The 17,499-nt window shown below is 41.7% G+C and overlaps 1 protein-coding gene across 2 annotated transcripts in view; it reads left to right on the top strand.

The window, feature by feature from the left end:
• The first annotated feature begins 650 nt into the window (after positions 1–650).
• armc8 (armadillo repeat containing 8) overlaps positions 651–17,499 on the top strand; it is a 24,900-nt gene continuing 8,051 nt past the window's right edge. For both annotated transcript variants that reach the window (XM_060875952.1, XM_060875950.1), the window contains exons 1-13: positions 651–757; positions 4,255–4,331; positions 5,554–5,625; positions 7,882–8,024; positions 8,122–8,219; positions 10,089–10,181; positions 11,045–11,125; positions 11,213–11,288; positions 11,393–11,483; positions 11,709–11,769; positions 12,878–13,078; positions 13,417–13,512; positions 17,331–17,413. In XM_060875952.1, coding sequence (XP_060731935.1) covers positions 713–757; positions 4,255–4,331; positions 5,554–5,625; positions 7,882–8,024; positions 8,122–8,219; positions 10,089–10,181; positions 11,045–11,125; positions 11,213–11,288; positions 11,393–11,483; positions 11,709–11,769; positions 12,878–13,078; positions 13,417–13,512; positions 17,331–17,413 — 1,217 coding nt within the window. In that variant the 5' untranslated portion in view covers positions 651–712. The remainder of the gene's footprint in view (positions 758–4,254; positions 4,332–5,553; positions 5,626–7,881; positions 8,025–8,121; positions 8,220–10,088; positions 10,182–11,044; positions 11,126–11,212; positions 11,289–11,392; positions 11,484–11,708; positions 11,770–12,877; positions 13,079–13,416; positions 13,513–17,330; positions 17,414–17,499) is intronic.

Below are 17,499 nucleotides of genomic sequence, written 5' to 3'. Positions count from 1 at the left end.
TATTTTTTTTAATTAATTTTAAACTTTAATTGTATATATTCATTTATTTATTTTATTATCATTTCTTTTTCTTCTTTCTTCTTCTTCTTCTTCTTCTTCTTCTTCTTCTTCTTCTTCTTCTTCTTATATATTTATTTCTTTTTCGCTCTCTTCTGTTTCCATACTTCTGTAAAGCTGCTTTAAGACAATGGGATTGTTAAAAGTGATTTACAAATAAATTGAATTGAATTAAATTGACCAACAATACTACTACTACTGCTACTAATAATAATAATAATAACAATAATAACAATAATAATAATAATAATAATAATAACAATAATAATAATAATAATAATAATAGTAATAATAATAATAATAATAATAACAATAATAATAATTATTATTATTATTATTGTTATTATTATTATTATTATAGTAATTATCACTATTATATAATTATTATAATTTGTCTATATTGTATATGTCATTCTGCTACACTGTGGAGCTTCTGTCACTATAACAAATTCCTCGCATGTGAAAAGATGCCTGGCAATAAAGCTCTTTCTGATTCTGAATAATAATAATAATAATAATAATAATAATAATAATAATAATAATAATAATAATAATAAAAGTCTAGAGTAAACCGCGTCATTTACAGATGACAGGTCTGGGCGGATCGTGTGGAAAGTGCGTCTGCGGATAGTCCCTCGCTCAGGGGGAGAGAGAGATGGCGTGCTTGCTGGAGGCCCCTCTACGCATTAGCGTGTTATCTGTGAGTCTCTGTCGCTTTGTCACTAACAAGCTCATGCTTTTATCCGTGCATGTTGTCCGACATGGCCGCCCTGAACGTTTTTGTTAAGGCACGATGGTCAGTGTTGAGCTAGTGGGCTTCAGCCGTGTGTTTATAGGAAGGCGAGAGGTTGGCTGACGGTCACCCGGAATGAGTTCACGTGCCGGCGCGGGGCGTCGCGGGGCGTCCCAGGGCGCAGAGGATCCCGTGGGACTCGTTTCACAACCCGTTTAGTCCACGTAATATTTCCACATTGAGTGAAAAAAACTGACTAACGCGTTAAACCATGGATAAAGACCTTCCTTAGACTCGAGGTAGCTCCTGAGTTAGCTAGTGTTGCTAGTAGCAGTGAAGTTGTGTTCATTTACAGCCTTGTTGCTATTAGCCGTGTAGCCGGATGGCTAACAGAAGCTTTACGTGGACCGCGTCGTCTCAGGAGATTAAAAAAACCCGGTCATTTATTTCTTATTTATTCACATTTACAGGATTTCTAGCTTTCTCTGACTGTATATAGGAAGTATAATGTGGAGCTGTCAGGCTAGCAGGCGAAGGGAAAGTTGTGGTGCTGCTGGAGGTGGAAACGCCCCCTGTCTTGTTGCTCCACTTCTCTGATGATGATGATGATGATGATGATGAGGATTAAACCTCTCACTACTGCATCTTTTACTTCACTTATTAAACATCACCTTCTCACTGTTTCTCCCCTCTGTAGTGCCTTTACACAGGAAGCAGGAAGTTATGTAGATTTTATCCTGAAGGGGTTTGTTTACATGCGTTAGTTATAGTGTGTATATACATTTATATAACGTTAGTTTTGTGTTACAGAAACTTTTCAGCATTCTTTACCATCGTTTTATACGTTAAACGTGTTTGTAAGGGTTATAAGAATGACATCAGGATAAGGATTTAATCCCATAAACACACCAGTGTATTGCAAAGTGTGCTAAACTATAACTGGGCCTAAATCCTGATGAAGTGACGTGACATACAGCTAAGTACGGTGACCCATACTCAGAATTTGTTCTCTGCATTTAACCCATCCAAAGTGCACACACACAGCAGTGAACACACACCGTGAACACACACCTGGAGCAGTGGGCAGCCATTTATGCTGCGGTGCCCGGGGAGCAGTTGTGGGGGTTCGGTGCCTTGCTCAAGGGCACCTCAGTCGTGGCCTGTCTGAGACTCGAACCCACAACCTTCGGGTTACGAGTCAGACTCTCTAACCATTAGGCCACGACTGCCTAATGTGTAGAGATCAAGCTTATTATTCTTCTTCTTATTATTATTATTATTATTATTAACTTTTAACAAATTCCTGTTGTCTCAAAGCAGCTTTACGGAAGTATAGAAACAGAATCATAATTATTCTTCTTATAATTATAAGATATAATAAAAATGAATATATACAATTAAAGTAAAAAATGCATTAAAAAAATTAATTTAAAATTTAAAATACTATATATATATATATATATATATATATATATATATATATATATATATATATATATACATACAGGGTGTACAATCTTATCCAGAAAGGCCCGGTGTGGGTGCAGGTTTTCATTCCAAACCAGCAGAAGCCACACCTGATTCCACCTGTTTAATCAGTTGTTCTTGGCTTTTAGTAGACTCTGGTGTGGCCTCTGCTTGGTTGGAATGAAAACCTGCACCCACACCAGCCCTTTCTGGATAAGATTGGACACCGCTGCTCTACTGTAAATAGTGTAAATGTAAATAAACATGCTGGTAGTTGGACTTGGCTCCAAACTCTTATTAGAACAAGTGCATGAAAGTGCTGTTCTGTGAGCTCTTCCTTTTGTATTTATTTCTGTACATCCTTCTGTACAATCGTGACTGCTTTATCCAGGTCAAGGTTGTGGTGGATCCGGAGCCTGTCCCAGGAACGCTGGTGATGAGGTGGGAATATATCTGGGATAGGAAGCCAGGCCATCACGGGACACCATACGCTCGCATGTCTCAAAGCAGCTTTACAGAACATAAACATAGAACAACAGGTTATTATGAATAATAATAGAAAGATAAATAAATACAAAACTTAAGATTAATATTAGATATATTTAAATGTGTTTGTATTTATCCCCAATGAGCAAGTCTGAGGTGACTCAGGTGTCTGTGGGGAGGAAAAACTCCCTTGAATGGTAAAGGAAGAAACCTTGAGAGGAACCAGACACAAAGTGGAACCTCATCCTCATGTGGGTGACATGGGAGGGTGTGATTATAAATATACAACATATCCATGTTGAAGTAGAAACTTATTTGCTGTTGACCCTGTCACGTGATTTGTGTAGAAGCGTTAATCCACGTAACTTCAGTCTAATGATTGGTTTAAAAATACATGATTTTCTCATTGAGCTATAAAGTCGCTTGTAGGTGTTCCTAATACTGGTTGCCATAGTAATAACATTTATTATTGGGTGGCACAAATAGCATTCCACTTAACAACAGATTTTCTGGAGATAGATTTATGCATCATATCATATGAGATGAAGGGGGTCCTCCTGGTGGTCCAGAGACAGGATCCCATGCTCTCATTGCCACGGCCCGGGTTCGATCCCTGAGCAGGGAGCAAACCCAGCCACTGAATAGTGAACTCTCAGTGTCACAAGCCCTGATGAAAAACGGGAGGGTAGCGTCGGGAAGGGGATCCGGCGTAAAACCTGTGCCGAATCTAATACCATGTGATCTGCTGTGGCAGACGTAAAAAGTAAATCGGGAAGCAGCGTTTGATCTTTGTCACGGATCTCACACGCGCTCTACTGTCTTCACTACCATTGGTAGTCATTGCACCATGTCACTTCATAGTTGCATGAAGTTTACATTTTCTCCACTTTGTCACGTCACTGGACACGCGTCTCAGGATACAGCCCACATACACGGCACTACACGTAGGCAGGTGTACACAGGGTCAGGGATTCTGCCGAACCGTTTCGAGTTTCTGAACGCTGCTTGTGTCATGTGACTCAGCATTGTCCTGATTTTGTTAAGGCAGCAATGAAAACCTCTCATACCTCCTCATCCTAACTTCTGCCACTGTTATTTGTTCATACAGGAGTTTCACTGTCAGACATACGAGAAGGTCGTGTTTTCAAAACATTAGACGTCGTACCCTTATGCTTAGCGGTATTGCTTATGTAAAAAGCTCTGATATGCCAGGCATGAGATTTGAGCCTGAGTGTTTGTTCAGGCAACTCTGCTTACGTCATGAGCCTCATCAAGTCATCTAAGCACTCCTGTCCCTTCTAGAAACGTCTCTCCACAGAGTTATCAAGTGTCAGACCTTCCTTTGGTTGCCCAAGAGAGCTGGCAATGGCTGGATTCAGAGCGAGCGGTGGGCAGAATGAGGGATTTCCAGCTCGTGGTCTGCTGCTTGGGATTTCTGAGCCGTTTTCTTTTCTGGGTTTCGAAGTGGGCTAAATGCATGATTTTTGATTTGTTGTCTTGTCACTATGCAGGAAGTCACAGCCACCAGTCGCCATTATGTTGACCGGCTCTTCGACCCCGACCCACAGAAAGTGCTGCAGGGAGTCATGTGAGTATATACACTGGCATGTCTGTGTGCTCGTCTTCCTCCGTCCTGGCTGGTTAACGATCAGCATGCAACGCCTACGTCTACCTGTGTGTGTGTGTGTTTGTGTGTGTGTGTGTGAGACAGCGTGAAGCAGCACCTTGTATTTTTTCACCTTCATGTTTCACTAGCATGTGTACGCTCCTCTGTTGTGAACGTTCAGCTTTATTTTTAGCTCCGAGCTCTAGTTACGGCTAACCGTCTGCTAACGGAGGCTTCATCAGTACTTTTCCACTCCGTTTTAAGCAGCTTCAGCTCGGCTTCTTACATCCGTACGAGGTTTCCAGGGCTGCACACTGAAGCGATTCATCTCAATATTGAAATGTAGTACAATAAAGAAAGGCTATAGGATCGTTATTGATGTTTTGAGTGAATGATAGAAGGCTGTATTTTGAAATCCTAAAATGAATCAGAATCAGGTTTATTGGCCAAGTGTGCTGACACACACGAGGAATTTGGTTCCAACTGTTTGTGACTCTAAAAAGTACAGACATAAGCCATCATTTTTAACCACCGATTTTATTATGTATGTCCAAGGAAGCTAGCTCAGGCGAGCTAACTAAGTAATGTGGACATGGACTTAAAATCCTGTGAGGACACACTGCTTATATTGTCGTCTGCTTGAAATATGACTCTGCTTGCGTTTCCTCAATTGTAAGTCGCTTTGTACAAAAGCGTCTGGGAAATGAATAAATATGAAATTAAACGAAAGTGTACGCTTTGTGAATAAGCCCCAATAAACTTAGCACTATGTTACACAAACCAGATCTGTGATGTCCATTCATTATTCGTCAGTGCCAGTCTTATCGGTTGCGTTCACATGGAATGGCAGAATGTTTTTGCAAAACACAGACGCTTCTATGAAGCGTGCGTCAGCGGCTAGTGGACCGCCACAGAAGTCCGCACTTAAGTCCGCACGTTTCAAAGGCATCACGTCATTTCACATTCGAATATAAAGAGTATGTTACTGTGAAATATGTACAGACTGAACATGTTAATACGAACGGGTGCAGAGTTTATAATGTGTTCAGTCTGACCTGCTTTAAGCCCATGCTCTTCTGTATGGTAACACTGATAAAAATGGATAAATTAATCAATAATTAATACTAAAAAAAATGTGCTGATAAATTCTTATGAAATGGAATTGTTTCTTTTTCTTAAAAAAAAAAAATTTTTTTTTGTATAGCGATATGAAGAACGTGGTGATCGGAAACAACAAACAGAAGGCGAACCTGATCGTGCTGGGAGCCGTACCCAGGTAGGCGGAGCCTCACTCATCTGCCCTTCATTCATCCGTCAGAGTCACGTCGTCAACCAACACAGCTGAATATAGCAGCGGCTGCTTTCCTCACACACGTGCTCGTAGTAGTCCTGAACTAATAATATCATCACAGCATGCCGCACTAATACCGAAGCTCAACACTCACTGATTGTGTTGGTGTCCTGAACTGATTTGTACCTGCTGTTATTAACAGCCGACTATTGTTACGGACATTCAGCGTAGAGGTGACGATGCCGCATCCAAATCCCAATGATCTTTTCAGCTCATCTTGCCCACAGCTGCTGGAAAGCAGCCACAACATTAACCCTTTCTACCAGTACACTAAAGATGGGCTTTCAATCTGTATAAACAAATGAATAATTTTCTAGCCACAAGTCTGATATAAATTGAGTCCGGAGGGCTGTTAGCTTCCAGCGTGAGATGTTTTGCCCTCTTGATAACATTACACAGAGCTTTAGTGTTTGAAGAGATCACCTTCCCATTTTGGGTGCTTATGAACAAGCACTCGGGGCGTCTCAGAGGCAGAAAAGGATTTGATATCAATTTACTTAGGAGGTAAAATCGTTTTTTTGTGGAACCTTTCCTATGAAAATATCGCCCCTAGTATGCTAGAGCAAAACAGAAATGCTTCTGAATGTTTAAAACTTCTTAAAGCAACTGAAGAAATCCCACTAATGGGAATCGAAAAAAAAAAAAACAGTACACAAGAAAACAACAGGAAATGAAAAAGGTAAACTTGAAACTAATGGGAATTATTTTGAGCAGGGGATTTATAAAATTATAGGAGGATATAGATCAATGATATGGTATAAATATAACTTAGGATATAGATCAATGATATGGTATAAATATAACTGAGGATATAGATCAATGATATAGTACCAGGTGCTGGTTCAGAGCTAGCGCTGGTGCTGGTTCAAAGTTGGTTCCACTGGCGAACCTTCTAAGAACCAGTTTGCCTTTCCATCAGCTAGAGAGCATCACAGAGCCGAGTCTGACGTCACTGTATACGTGTCACGTTTCCCAGCAACGTTAGCGCAGCAGCGGCAAACACAACATCAATGGCGGATGTTGCTTTACTGTTAATGCTCATGGCTTTGTGAACCTACATTGGCATCCAAACGTGGTGAATCCAACGTGTACGTGCAGCTCCATGTAATCTGTATAAACGGAGGTTGTTATCGAGAAAGTACATAACATTATTTTATCATTAACACAGAAAAAACTTAGCCTTAGCATGTAGCTAGCTACAATCATGTGTGCTGATAATGTATCATATCGTGGTAAAATAAATGTGTATTAAACATTAGTATACTTAAGGTACATTATCTAACAGTAGCTCCGCCCACAGCCCCTGACGCAAGCAGTTCTTAAGTCTAGACCAGCAACGTTTTGGTGCTACTTAAGAACCACTTTTCCTGGTTCAGAGCCGGTGCTTTGGCTGTCGAAAAAGAAAGAACTGGTTCTAAATTAGGCTCCGAACCAGCACTCAAACTGCCTCGGTGGAAAAGGCTTTTCCATTACATGACATATTCGTATGTCCCAGTATTTTTGTATATTTTTGCTACACACTCTTTGTTACAAAAAGAGTGCATACTTATAGTGCGTAGTATTAGTAAGCAAATCGAGACACAGCGTATAGGAGACACGAGCAGACACGGCTATGTAGTAATTAGAGCTGCAGAGCTGGGATCATTAAGAGCAGGGGTAGTCCATTAAAATAGGTATGATTCCTTTCTTACTAAATCAGGATAAGCAACTAACTAACGAACACGCTGAAGCTTAATAAAAGTGTCTAAGTCATGACTGTAAATAATACAATGCAATAAACGAAAGAAAGTAGGCTTTTGTCGTCTCATGCTCAAGATCAGTGAAAGTCTGTCCAAAGTCAAGCAAATAATTTGCATATATAAATGAAATAAAGAACCGCTGAACGCCTGGTCAGTGGCCAGGTTTCTCTTACATACTTAGGCCATGTGCACATCAGTATTGTTTGAGCGATCAGTTCTGATCTGTTGAGACATTATCCTGGGACAGTAACTGAACTATGGTTCCTGAGTGGATGACCCCTCTGGTATAATGTATAAGAACACATGGTGCAGTGGACCAATGGAAGGATTGTTAATGATCTGTGCACTAGTAATGACTGTGCTGACTGACGTGTGTGTGTGTGTGTGTGTGTGTGTGTGTGTGTGTGTGTGTGTGTGTGTGTGTGTGTGTGTGTGTGTGTAGGCTCCTGTATTTACTCCAGCAGAGCTCGTCCAGCGCAGAGTTGAGGACAGAGTGTGCAGTGGTGTTAGGCAGCCTGGCCATGGGCACCGAGAACAACATCAAGTCCCTGGTGGACTGTCACATCATCCCCACCCTGCTGCAAGGTTTCTGCTCTTTTTCCTTCCCTCTTCCTCCTCATTTCTGTTCCCACTCAAAGATCTGTATGAAGCCCTGACATGATAAGTTGTGTCTCATGTGCAGGTCTCTTGTGTCCTGACCTGGTCTTTATCGAAGCCTGTCTGCGCTGCTTAAGAACAGTCTTTATCAGTCCTGTCACACCAGTGCAGCTCCTCTACACGGTAAGGCAGCAGCATGGAAGAGCACTTTGGGTTTGACGAGCATCGTTGCCTCCTGGACGAGTTATTTCTATTTCTAACTGTACAGTACATTACTCTGTGCATTAGAATTAAATCCTGAGGTTGCACCTATATCGCAATGTGGAGGAGGAGGAATAAAAAAAGTGACTGGTTTTAGAAACAGCATTATAGTCTGGCAGAGTGAGAGCAAACACATCTACAAGTGCATCTCAAAAAATAAGAATGTCGCGGAAAAGTTCATTTATTTCAGTAATCCGTGTATTATATAAATTCAGTTCACACAGACTGAAAGAAGTTTAAGTTTTCGGTACTTTTAATTGTGTTGATTTTGACTCATATTTAACAAAAACCCACCAATTCTCTCTCAAAAACAAAAAGAATATGGTGACATGCCAACAGCTAATCAGCTCAAATCACCTGCAAAGGTTTCCTGAGCCATCAAAATGGTCTCTCAGTTTGGTTCACTAGGCTACACAATCATGGGGAAGACTGCTGATCTGACAATTGTCCAGAAGACAATCATTGACACCCTTCACAAGGAGGATAAGCCACAAACATTCATTGCCAAAGAAGCTGGCTGTTCACAGAGTGCTGTATCCAAGCATGTTAACAGAAAGTTGAGTGGAAGGAAAAAGTATGGAAGAAAAAGATGCACAACCAACCACTTCATGCTTCTTTCTGCTGACCAGCTTTGTAAAGATGCTGATTTCATTTTCCAGCAGGATTTGGCACCTGCCCACACTGGTTAAATGACTGGCCAGCAAACTCACCAGACCTGAACCCCATAGAGAATCTAAGGTTTTTTGTCAAAGAGGAAAATGAGAAACAAGAGACCAAAAAATGCAGATGAGCTGAAGGCCACTGTCAAAGAAACCTGGGCTTCCATAGAACCTCAGCAGTGCCACAGACTGATCGCCTCTATGTTTTTTTTTATTGGTCTTATCAAGTATTTAAATTTTTTGAGAGTGATTTGGTGGGTTTTTTACTATTTGAGTGGAATTACTGAAATAAATGAACTTTTCCACGACTTTCTTACCTATTGAGATGCACCTGTATGTCCTGTCCCCAGATTTCAGATAAAAATGATTGGTTCTGAAACAATTAAGCTCATTATTCAAGTCTACAATAATAGTCTGCGTTTTTATTCGAATCACACTGAACTATTATTCACTAACACTATTAGATTTAAGCGGACATTATTTATAAACTGTCCAGAATGATGTGCTACACAACATGAACGTTAGAAGGCTCGTATCGTCTCAAACAGGTTCTTACCAAGCGGACGTATTCGCACTTTTTCAGTCCATGGCAGATGCTTTCAAATGCACGTAATGCAGTGCTGCTAGCTTTAGCGGAATACAGTCCAATTTGAAAATATTGAAAAAAACCAAATCGTACAACACGGACAAACTCATTTAAAAGACATCCGAAAGATATCTCGTCCACCAGTGTGTCTTTGGCTATCTTGAAAAGTTTCCTCTTCCAGCATCAGTGCCTGTTAGCACACACATCTCTAACGCTACATATATGGATATGTTCAGATGGTGCACACACACACACACACACACACACACATTTGTCACTCATATGAAGATGAGGTTCTTTTCTGAACCTGGTTCCTCCCAAGGTTTCTTCCTCATATCGTCCCAGGGAGTTTTCACCTCAGACTTGCTCATTAGCGATAAATGTTGGAGATAAATAGTAATTTAGTTTTAACCTTTTTCAAATTCTTATTCCATTTCTATACGTCCATAAAGCTGCTTTGAGACAACGTCAATTCTTAGAAGCGCTATTTAAAAATAGAATTGAATTGAATATATAGATATATAGACCCAATTTTATTCTCATTAGGACCCCACTGTGATCCCTCATCTGATGTCTCTGCTGAGCCGGTCCCAGCGCACACAAGAGTACATCACTCAGATCTTCTCTCACTGCTGCAAGGTAACACACACACACACACTACATAGTGACTCTTCTCTATCTTTTTAATCAACCAATTTCTGTAGAATTTGTAGAATTAAAAAAAAAAAAAAAAACTTTTTCTAGTAATAACATTCATTCATTCATTCATTCATTTTCTACCGCTTATCCGAACTACCTCGGGTCACGGGGAGCCTGTGCCTATCTCAGGCGTCATCGGGCATCAAGGCAGGATACACCCTGGACGGAGTGCCAACCCATCGCAGGGCACACACACACACTCTCGTTCACTCACGCAATCACACACTATGGATAATTTTCCAATTTTCCAACCTACCATGCATGTCTTTGGACCGGGGGAGGAAACCGGAGTACCCGGAGGAAACCCCCGAGGCACGGGGAGAACATGCAAACTCCACACACACAAGGTGGAGGCGGGAATCGAACCCCCAACCCTGGAGGTGTGAGGCGAATGTGCTAACCACTAAGCCACCGTGTCCCCCAGTAATAACAAATACCCCGAAAAATCACTGTGTCTATGAAAGACATTTCTGCAGTCTCGCTATTTATTTATTTATTTATTTATTTATTTATTTTTAGATTTTTTAACTTTGTGATCTTTTTGTATTATTTTATTCATTTTCTATTATTTTCTTCCCATGTTTTACTAATACATTTGAATTAATAATAAAAGTGCAAGGAAAGGTTGTTTAGAGTGATAATATATACCATAGTAATAACCTATTGTATTGTTGGCATGACACAAAAAGCATAAATAAGGAGATATCTTTGTGGCTTACGTCCTAAAAGTTTATTTGCACACCAAATTTGGCCTGCTAGTCTTCTAGGCTTTTTTTAACACACACACACGTGTGTTTGTTCAGACTCCAGAGCATCAGACGGTTTTGTTCAACAACGGTGCAATCGAGAAAATCTCCCCACTGCTCACGTCACCATCCTATAAGGTACATCATGAGACTCCACACACACACACACACACACACACACACACACACACACACACAATAGAATTAATCGTTCTTCCTCTGCAGGTACGAATGCAGGCGTTAAAATGTTTCTCCGTCCTCGCATATGAGAACCCTCAGGTCTCCATGACGCTGGTGAATGGTAAGGCGGTCACTGCTTTATGTCCTCCTCACTCTTTTTCAGTCTTTGTTAGCATTCGCTTAGTCGGGCTTGAAAATGTTAATAATGTGTTTTTTTTTTTCCAGTGCTGGTGGATAGTGAACTGCTCTCTCAGGTTTTTGTGCAAATGATGCAAAGAGATAAACCCATCGAAATGCAGCTGACCGCAGCCAAATGGTAAGAGAACTCGCCCCCTGATCACTGACTCGGCTCCTCCTCTCGTGAGGGAGAAGAGATTAGGAATATTTGGGGCGTCTCACATATTGCCTTTATGGTTAATAATATTTGAAATGCTTGCTTGGTTTGTACTGCCCCCTACTGTTTAAGGATGGATAATCGTCATACAGAAATCCAGTGGCATTTCATTCTCTCTCTCTCTCTCTCTCTCTCTCTCTCTTTCAGTTTAACATACATGTGTCGAGCAGGAGCCATCAGGACAGATGACAACTGTATAATACTAAAGGTAGCTAAAGACTGACCCTTCTCTCATCTGTGTCTGTTACCAAGATCATTCTTAGTTTTTTACTACAATCTGTTGTAGAAAGGACATTATTTACAGTGACATTATTTCCTGCCCAGTGTCAATCAAATGAGGATGAGGTTCCCTTCTGAGTCTGGTTCCTCTCAAGGTTTCTTCATCATATCATCTCAGGGAGTTTTTCCTCGTCACCGTCACCTCCGGCTTGTTCATTAGGGGATAAAAGTTAGAGATAAATAGTAACTTCATTTTAAATCTTTACCATTTTTATTCTGTTTCTATACTTCTGTAAAGCTGCTTTGAGACAATGTGAATTGTTAAAAGCGCTAAACTAATAAATGGAATTGTATTTAAGAAGCCAGGACAGGCTAATAGAGCTAAGAAGGAAGGGAAGCGTAAAGCTACCAGTTGAACATTGTGATCACTTGGTTACTATCACTGGGTCGATAAACAGTTATGTTAAATACATGTAGTAGCAATGGCTCACTGGTTATGGATTATGTGCAAGGCCCTTATCCTTCTCTGCTCCATTGGCACTGTATCACAGCTGACCCCAAGCACAGGTCATAATTTTATCATACTGCACTTGTATTCAGTTCGTTTTTGAATCTAAAACAAAATAATATACAGACCAGACTGGAACTATTTGATCATCTGAATCCCTGCCAACAATAAATCTTTATACATCAGTAGACACCCGATGCTTGTGTGCAGGGAGCTGAAGCTATTTGTCTGGGGAGTACAAGATGCTTTACAGATGTATAGATACAGAATAAAAATTTAAAATAAAGTTACTGTTTATCGTGAACATTTATCCCTAACGAACAAGCCTGAGGTGACGGTGGCATGGAAAAACCTTTAAACTCGAGAGGAACCTGAGCCTGAGGAACCTGAACCTCGTTTGAGTGCCACTGGACAGGAAATATAATGTCAATGTAAATAATTTCCTTTCTACAACAGTTTGTAGTTGAGTGGAATTAAGCAACCAAGAGCTCCTGAGGAACTAATAGGTCAGGGTCATTTCTGTATGCCTCATTTCTTTAGTATGTCTATTAGGCTTACACTGGTTTGTGTGTGCACCTGTGTGTTTCAGACTTTACCGTGCCTGGTGCGCATGTGCAGTAAGGACCGGCTGTTGGAGGAGCGTGTAGAGGGGGCGGAGACACTGGCCTACCTGATGGAGCCAGATGTGGAACTCCAGAGGATAGCGAGCGTCACGGATCACCTGGTGGCCATGCTCGCCGACTACTTCAAATACCCCAGCTCAGTCAGTGCCATCACTGACATCAAGAGGGTGAGACACACACACTCGCATACACACACAGATTCCATTTGTTCGTTGCCATTTAAAGGTTAACATTTAAAGCCTTCATAAAACATTTATAACTCAAAAATAACATGCTTGTGTAGAGGTGTATGTATTTTTATACTGTGGGGAAAGCTGCTGTGATTACAGGGAACAATGAAGTGTGGATATCGTTTGATTAGGGAGAGATTGTTTTTGTGTGTGTTGTGTGTGTTTTTGTGTGTGTGTGTGTGTGTGTTTTGTGGCATGATTAATTAGAGCATTAGATATTTTCATCGGCTTATCTCTGATTCTCTCTCTCTCTCTCTCTCTCTCTCTCTCTCTAGCTGGATCATGACTTGAAGCATGCGCACGAGCTGAGGCAAGCAGCCTTCAAACTCTACGCCTCACTTGGCTCTAATGATGAAGACATTAGGAAAAAGGTTAGCCAGTTTACACTTTATGGCCAAAAGTATGTGGACGCACGGCCATCACATCCAGATGAGCTTGTTGAACATCCCATTCCAGATTTAGTTCCAGAATTGCTATTATTATAAGCTGCATTCTTCCAGGAAGGCTTTCCACTAGATGTTGGAGCGTGGCTGTGGAGATTTGTGATCATTCAGAACATTAGTGAGCTCAGACACTGACGTTGGATGAGGAGATCTGGGGTTCAGTCAGTGTTTCAGCTCATCCCAGAGATGTTCAGTGGGTTCGAGGTCTGGGCTCTACTCTGAAAGAGCAGCTAAAAGCAGAAATGGTAGAAATGCAGCTAGAAATTCTGATTAAAAGATTAGAAAATGTCATTTCTATAAATTCATCCTTACAATCTGTGTTTGTTTTTGTACACCTATTGCATGAAAAGCAATCAGAATCAGGTTTATTGGCCAAGTGTGTTGACACACACAAGGAAATTGGTTCCAGCTGTTTGTGACTCTCAAAAGTACAGACATAAATAACACTATACTATACAAGACAATACAGACATAAATAACACTATACTATACAAGACAATACAGACATAAATAACACTATACTATACAAGACAATACAGACATAAATAACACTATACTATACAAGACAAGACAATACAGACGATGAGATACAATATAAACAGTACGAGTATTAAATATGAATACAGAATATATGACAGATCAGTTATGTACATAAAGTGTGGGAGTGCAAATAATTATGCAATATTGTGCTTTTTAAACAATATACAGCAGCAGTAGTGTGTGTAACATATATGGATGATGTGATGACTGACAGTTCTGATAATGCAGTACTTATAGATATGAAACAGGGAATATAATTATGGTGAGTTGTTAATCAGGGTGATGGACTGGAGAAAGAAACTGTTCCTGTGGCTGACAGTTTTAGTAAACAAAGCTCTGTAGCTCCTGCCAGAAGTGAGGAGCTGAAAGAGGTTGTGTCCAGGGTGTGAAGGGTCAGTAGTGATTTTTTCCTGCCCGGTTTCTGGTTCTTGTATGGTACAAGTCCTGGGGATTGGGCAGGGGGGGCACCAATTATTTTTTCTGCTGTTTTAACTGTGCGTTGCAGTCTGTTCCTGTCCTGTTTTGTTGCTGCCCCAAACCAGATGGTGATTGATGTGCACAGGACAGTTTCAATGACTGTAGTGTAGAACTACATCAACAGCTCCTGTGGCAGACCGTACTTCCTTACTTGACATAGAAAGTTCATCCTCTGCTGGGCTTTTTTGATGATAGAGTTTATGTTGCACTCCCATTTCAGGTCTTGGGAAATGGTAGTGCCCAGGAACTTGAAGGCCTCCACAGATGACACTGGGCTGTTGGATATTGTGAGGGGGAGTAGTGTTGAGGGGTCTGTCCTAAAGTCCACTATCATCTCCACAGTATTGAGGGTGTTTAGCTCCAGACTGTTCTGACTGCACCATAGCACCAGCCACTTCACCTCCTGCTGGTATGCAGACTCATCGCCATTTTGGATGAGACTGATGAGCGTAGTATCATCTGCAAATTTCAGGAGTTTAACAGTTTGGTCACTTGAAGTGCAGTCATTGGTATAAAGGGAGCATAGAAGTGGGGAGAGGACACATCCCTGTGGAGCGCCAGTGCTGATTGTCCGAATGCTGGAGCTGACACCTCCCAGTCTCACCTGTTGTTTCCTGCCTGTCAGGAAGCTGGTGATCCACTGACAGGTGGAAGGTGGTACAGTTAGCCTTAGGAGTTTGGAGTGGAGAATTTCCGGAATTACAGTATTAAAGGCCGACAAATCCGGGCAAATGTCCCTGGGCAGTCCAGGTGTTGCAGAAAGTAGTGCAGTCCAATGTTGACTGCGTCGTCCACTGATCTGTTTGCACGGTAGGCAAACTGTAGGGGATCCAGCATCTGTACTGTTTCAGTCTTTAGGTGGGACAATACCAGCTGTTCAAAGGTCTTCATGACAACAGATGTCAGAGCGACAGGCCTGTAGTCATTCAGTCCAGGGATGGAGGGTTTCTTGGGGACCGGGACGATTGTGGAGAGTTTAAAGCAGGAGGGGACTTCACACAGCTCCAGTGATCTGTTGAAGATATGGGTGAAGATAGGAGCCAGTTGATCAGCACATGCTTTGAGACAGGAGGGGGAGACCCCATCTGGGCCGGGAGCTTTCCTTGTCTTCTGTCTCTGAAAGAGCCGAATCACATCCTCTTCACAAATTGTGAGTGCTACTTGATTGCTGGGAGGAGTTGTTAATGGGGTTCCCAGAGTTGTGATGTCAGTCAATGGGCTGGGTTGGATGGGAGATGTGAAGATGCTGTTCTCAAACCTGCAGTAGAAGGTGTTGAGGTTGTCAGCCAGGTCTTTGTTTGCTTCGGTGGGAGATGGGGGCGACTCTTGTAGTTTGTGATGTCTTGCAGGCCTTTCCACACTGACGCAGGGTTGTTATCTGAAAACCTGCTTTTCAGCTTTTCAGAGTAGCTTCTTTTGGCTATTCCGATCTCCTTTGTCAGTAGGTTCCTGGCCTGCTTATACACAGTTTTGTCCTCCCCTCTGTAGGCATCTTCCTTGGCCTGTCGAAGTTTTTTCAGTTTGGCTGTGAACCATGGCTTGTTGTTGCTGTATTTGTAGAAGGTTTTGGTTGGCACACACACACATCTTCACAAAAACTGATGTACGATGTCACCGTGTCAGTCAGTTCATCCAGGTCTTGTAGTTATTGCTTTGCCTCACTGGTCCATCTCTTCACTGTTTTCACTACAGGCTTAGTAGATTTTAGGTTCTGCCTGTATGTTGGAATAAGATGAACCAAGCAGTGATCAGAGTTCCCCAAGGCTGCCCTGGGTACAGAGCGATATGCGTCCTTAAGAATTGTGTAGCAATGATCCAGTGTATTTTTCTCCCTTGTGGGGCATTAATTGCTGTCTGTATTTTGGAAGTTCAAGTGTTAGTTTTGCCCTGTTAAAGTCTCCAAGGATAATAAAAAGAGAATCTGGATTATTTTGCTCCAAGCCAAATATTTGGTTTGCCAGGTTTTGCAGTGCATCACTCACGTTGGCCTGCGGCGGGATGTAAACTCTGGTCAGGATGAATGAGGAGAATTCCCACGGTGAATAAAAGGTTTTACAGTTTATGAACAGTGATTCCAGGTTTGGGCTGCAGTATTTATGCAGCACTGTGACATCCGTACACCAACGTTTTTTAATGTTGAAGCAGATTCTGCCGCCTTTCATTTTACCAGGTATCTCCGTTACGCGATCCACGTGGTGTAGGTGGAAGCCCGAGAGAAGTAATCCACTGTCCGGGATTGAGTGACAGCCAGGTTTCAGTAAAACAGAGAGCAGCGGAGCGTGAAAAGTCCTTATTTGTTCCGTTGAGAAGAAACAGTTCGTCCATTTTGTTCGGCAGTGAACGGAGGTTCGCCAGGTGAATCGATGGGAGCGCAGTTCTGAATCCCCTCTGTCGCAGCTTCACTACCTTCACTCGCCGGCGTCTCCTCCATGTACTATAGAGCCCAGCTACTCCCCCAACTAAGATTTCCAAAAAACTGTCAGGATTTGTGAAAACTGGTGAAAAGTTGTCTGGAGTGAACTGCCCGATGTTAAGCAGTTCTTCTCTAGTGTACGTTATCACGGTACGGTGACCAAACACACAGAAAGTAAACAAAAAGAAAGAAAGTACTAGAGTCGTGCCGAGGCTGCCATCCGAGGCGCCATCTTGAATCTAATATACAGTACATTTTGATTCCCTGTCTGGACTCTATAGACTGTTGTGGATCATGTCCTTTTCTCTCCCTGCAGATCACAGAGACAGAGAACATGATGGACAGGATAGTGAGCGGCCTGTCTGAATCCAGCATAAAGGTCCGAATAGCAGCTGTCAGGTATCTGACTCACTTTACACAACCGTAACTCTGCTCTGTCTCCTGTTCACATTCTAGTCTTTACATCTTTCTCTTGTAGCTTTGCT

Source organism: Tachysurus vachellii, chromosome 8 (genome assembly GCF_030014155.1).
Source record: "Tachysurus vachellii isolate PV-2020 chromosome 8, HZAU_Pvac_v1, whole genome shotgun sequence".
NCBI lineage: Eukaryota > Metazoa > Chordata > Actinopteri > Siluriformes > Bagridae > Tachysurus > Tachysurus vachellii.
This window is presented reverse-complemented; position numbering and strand designations above follow the sequence as displayed.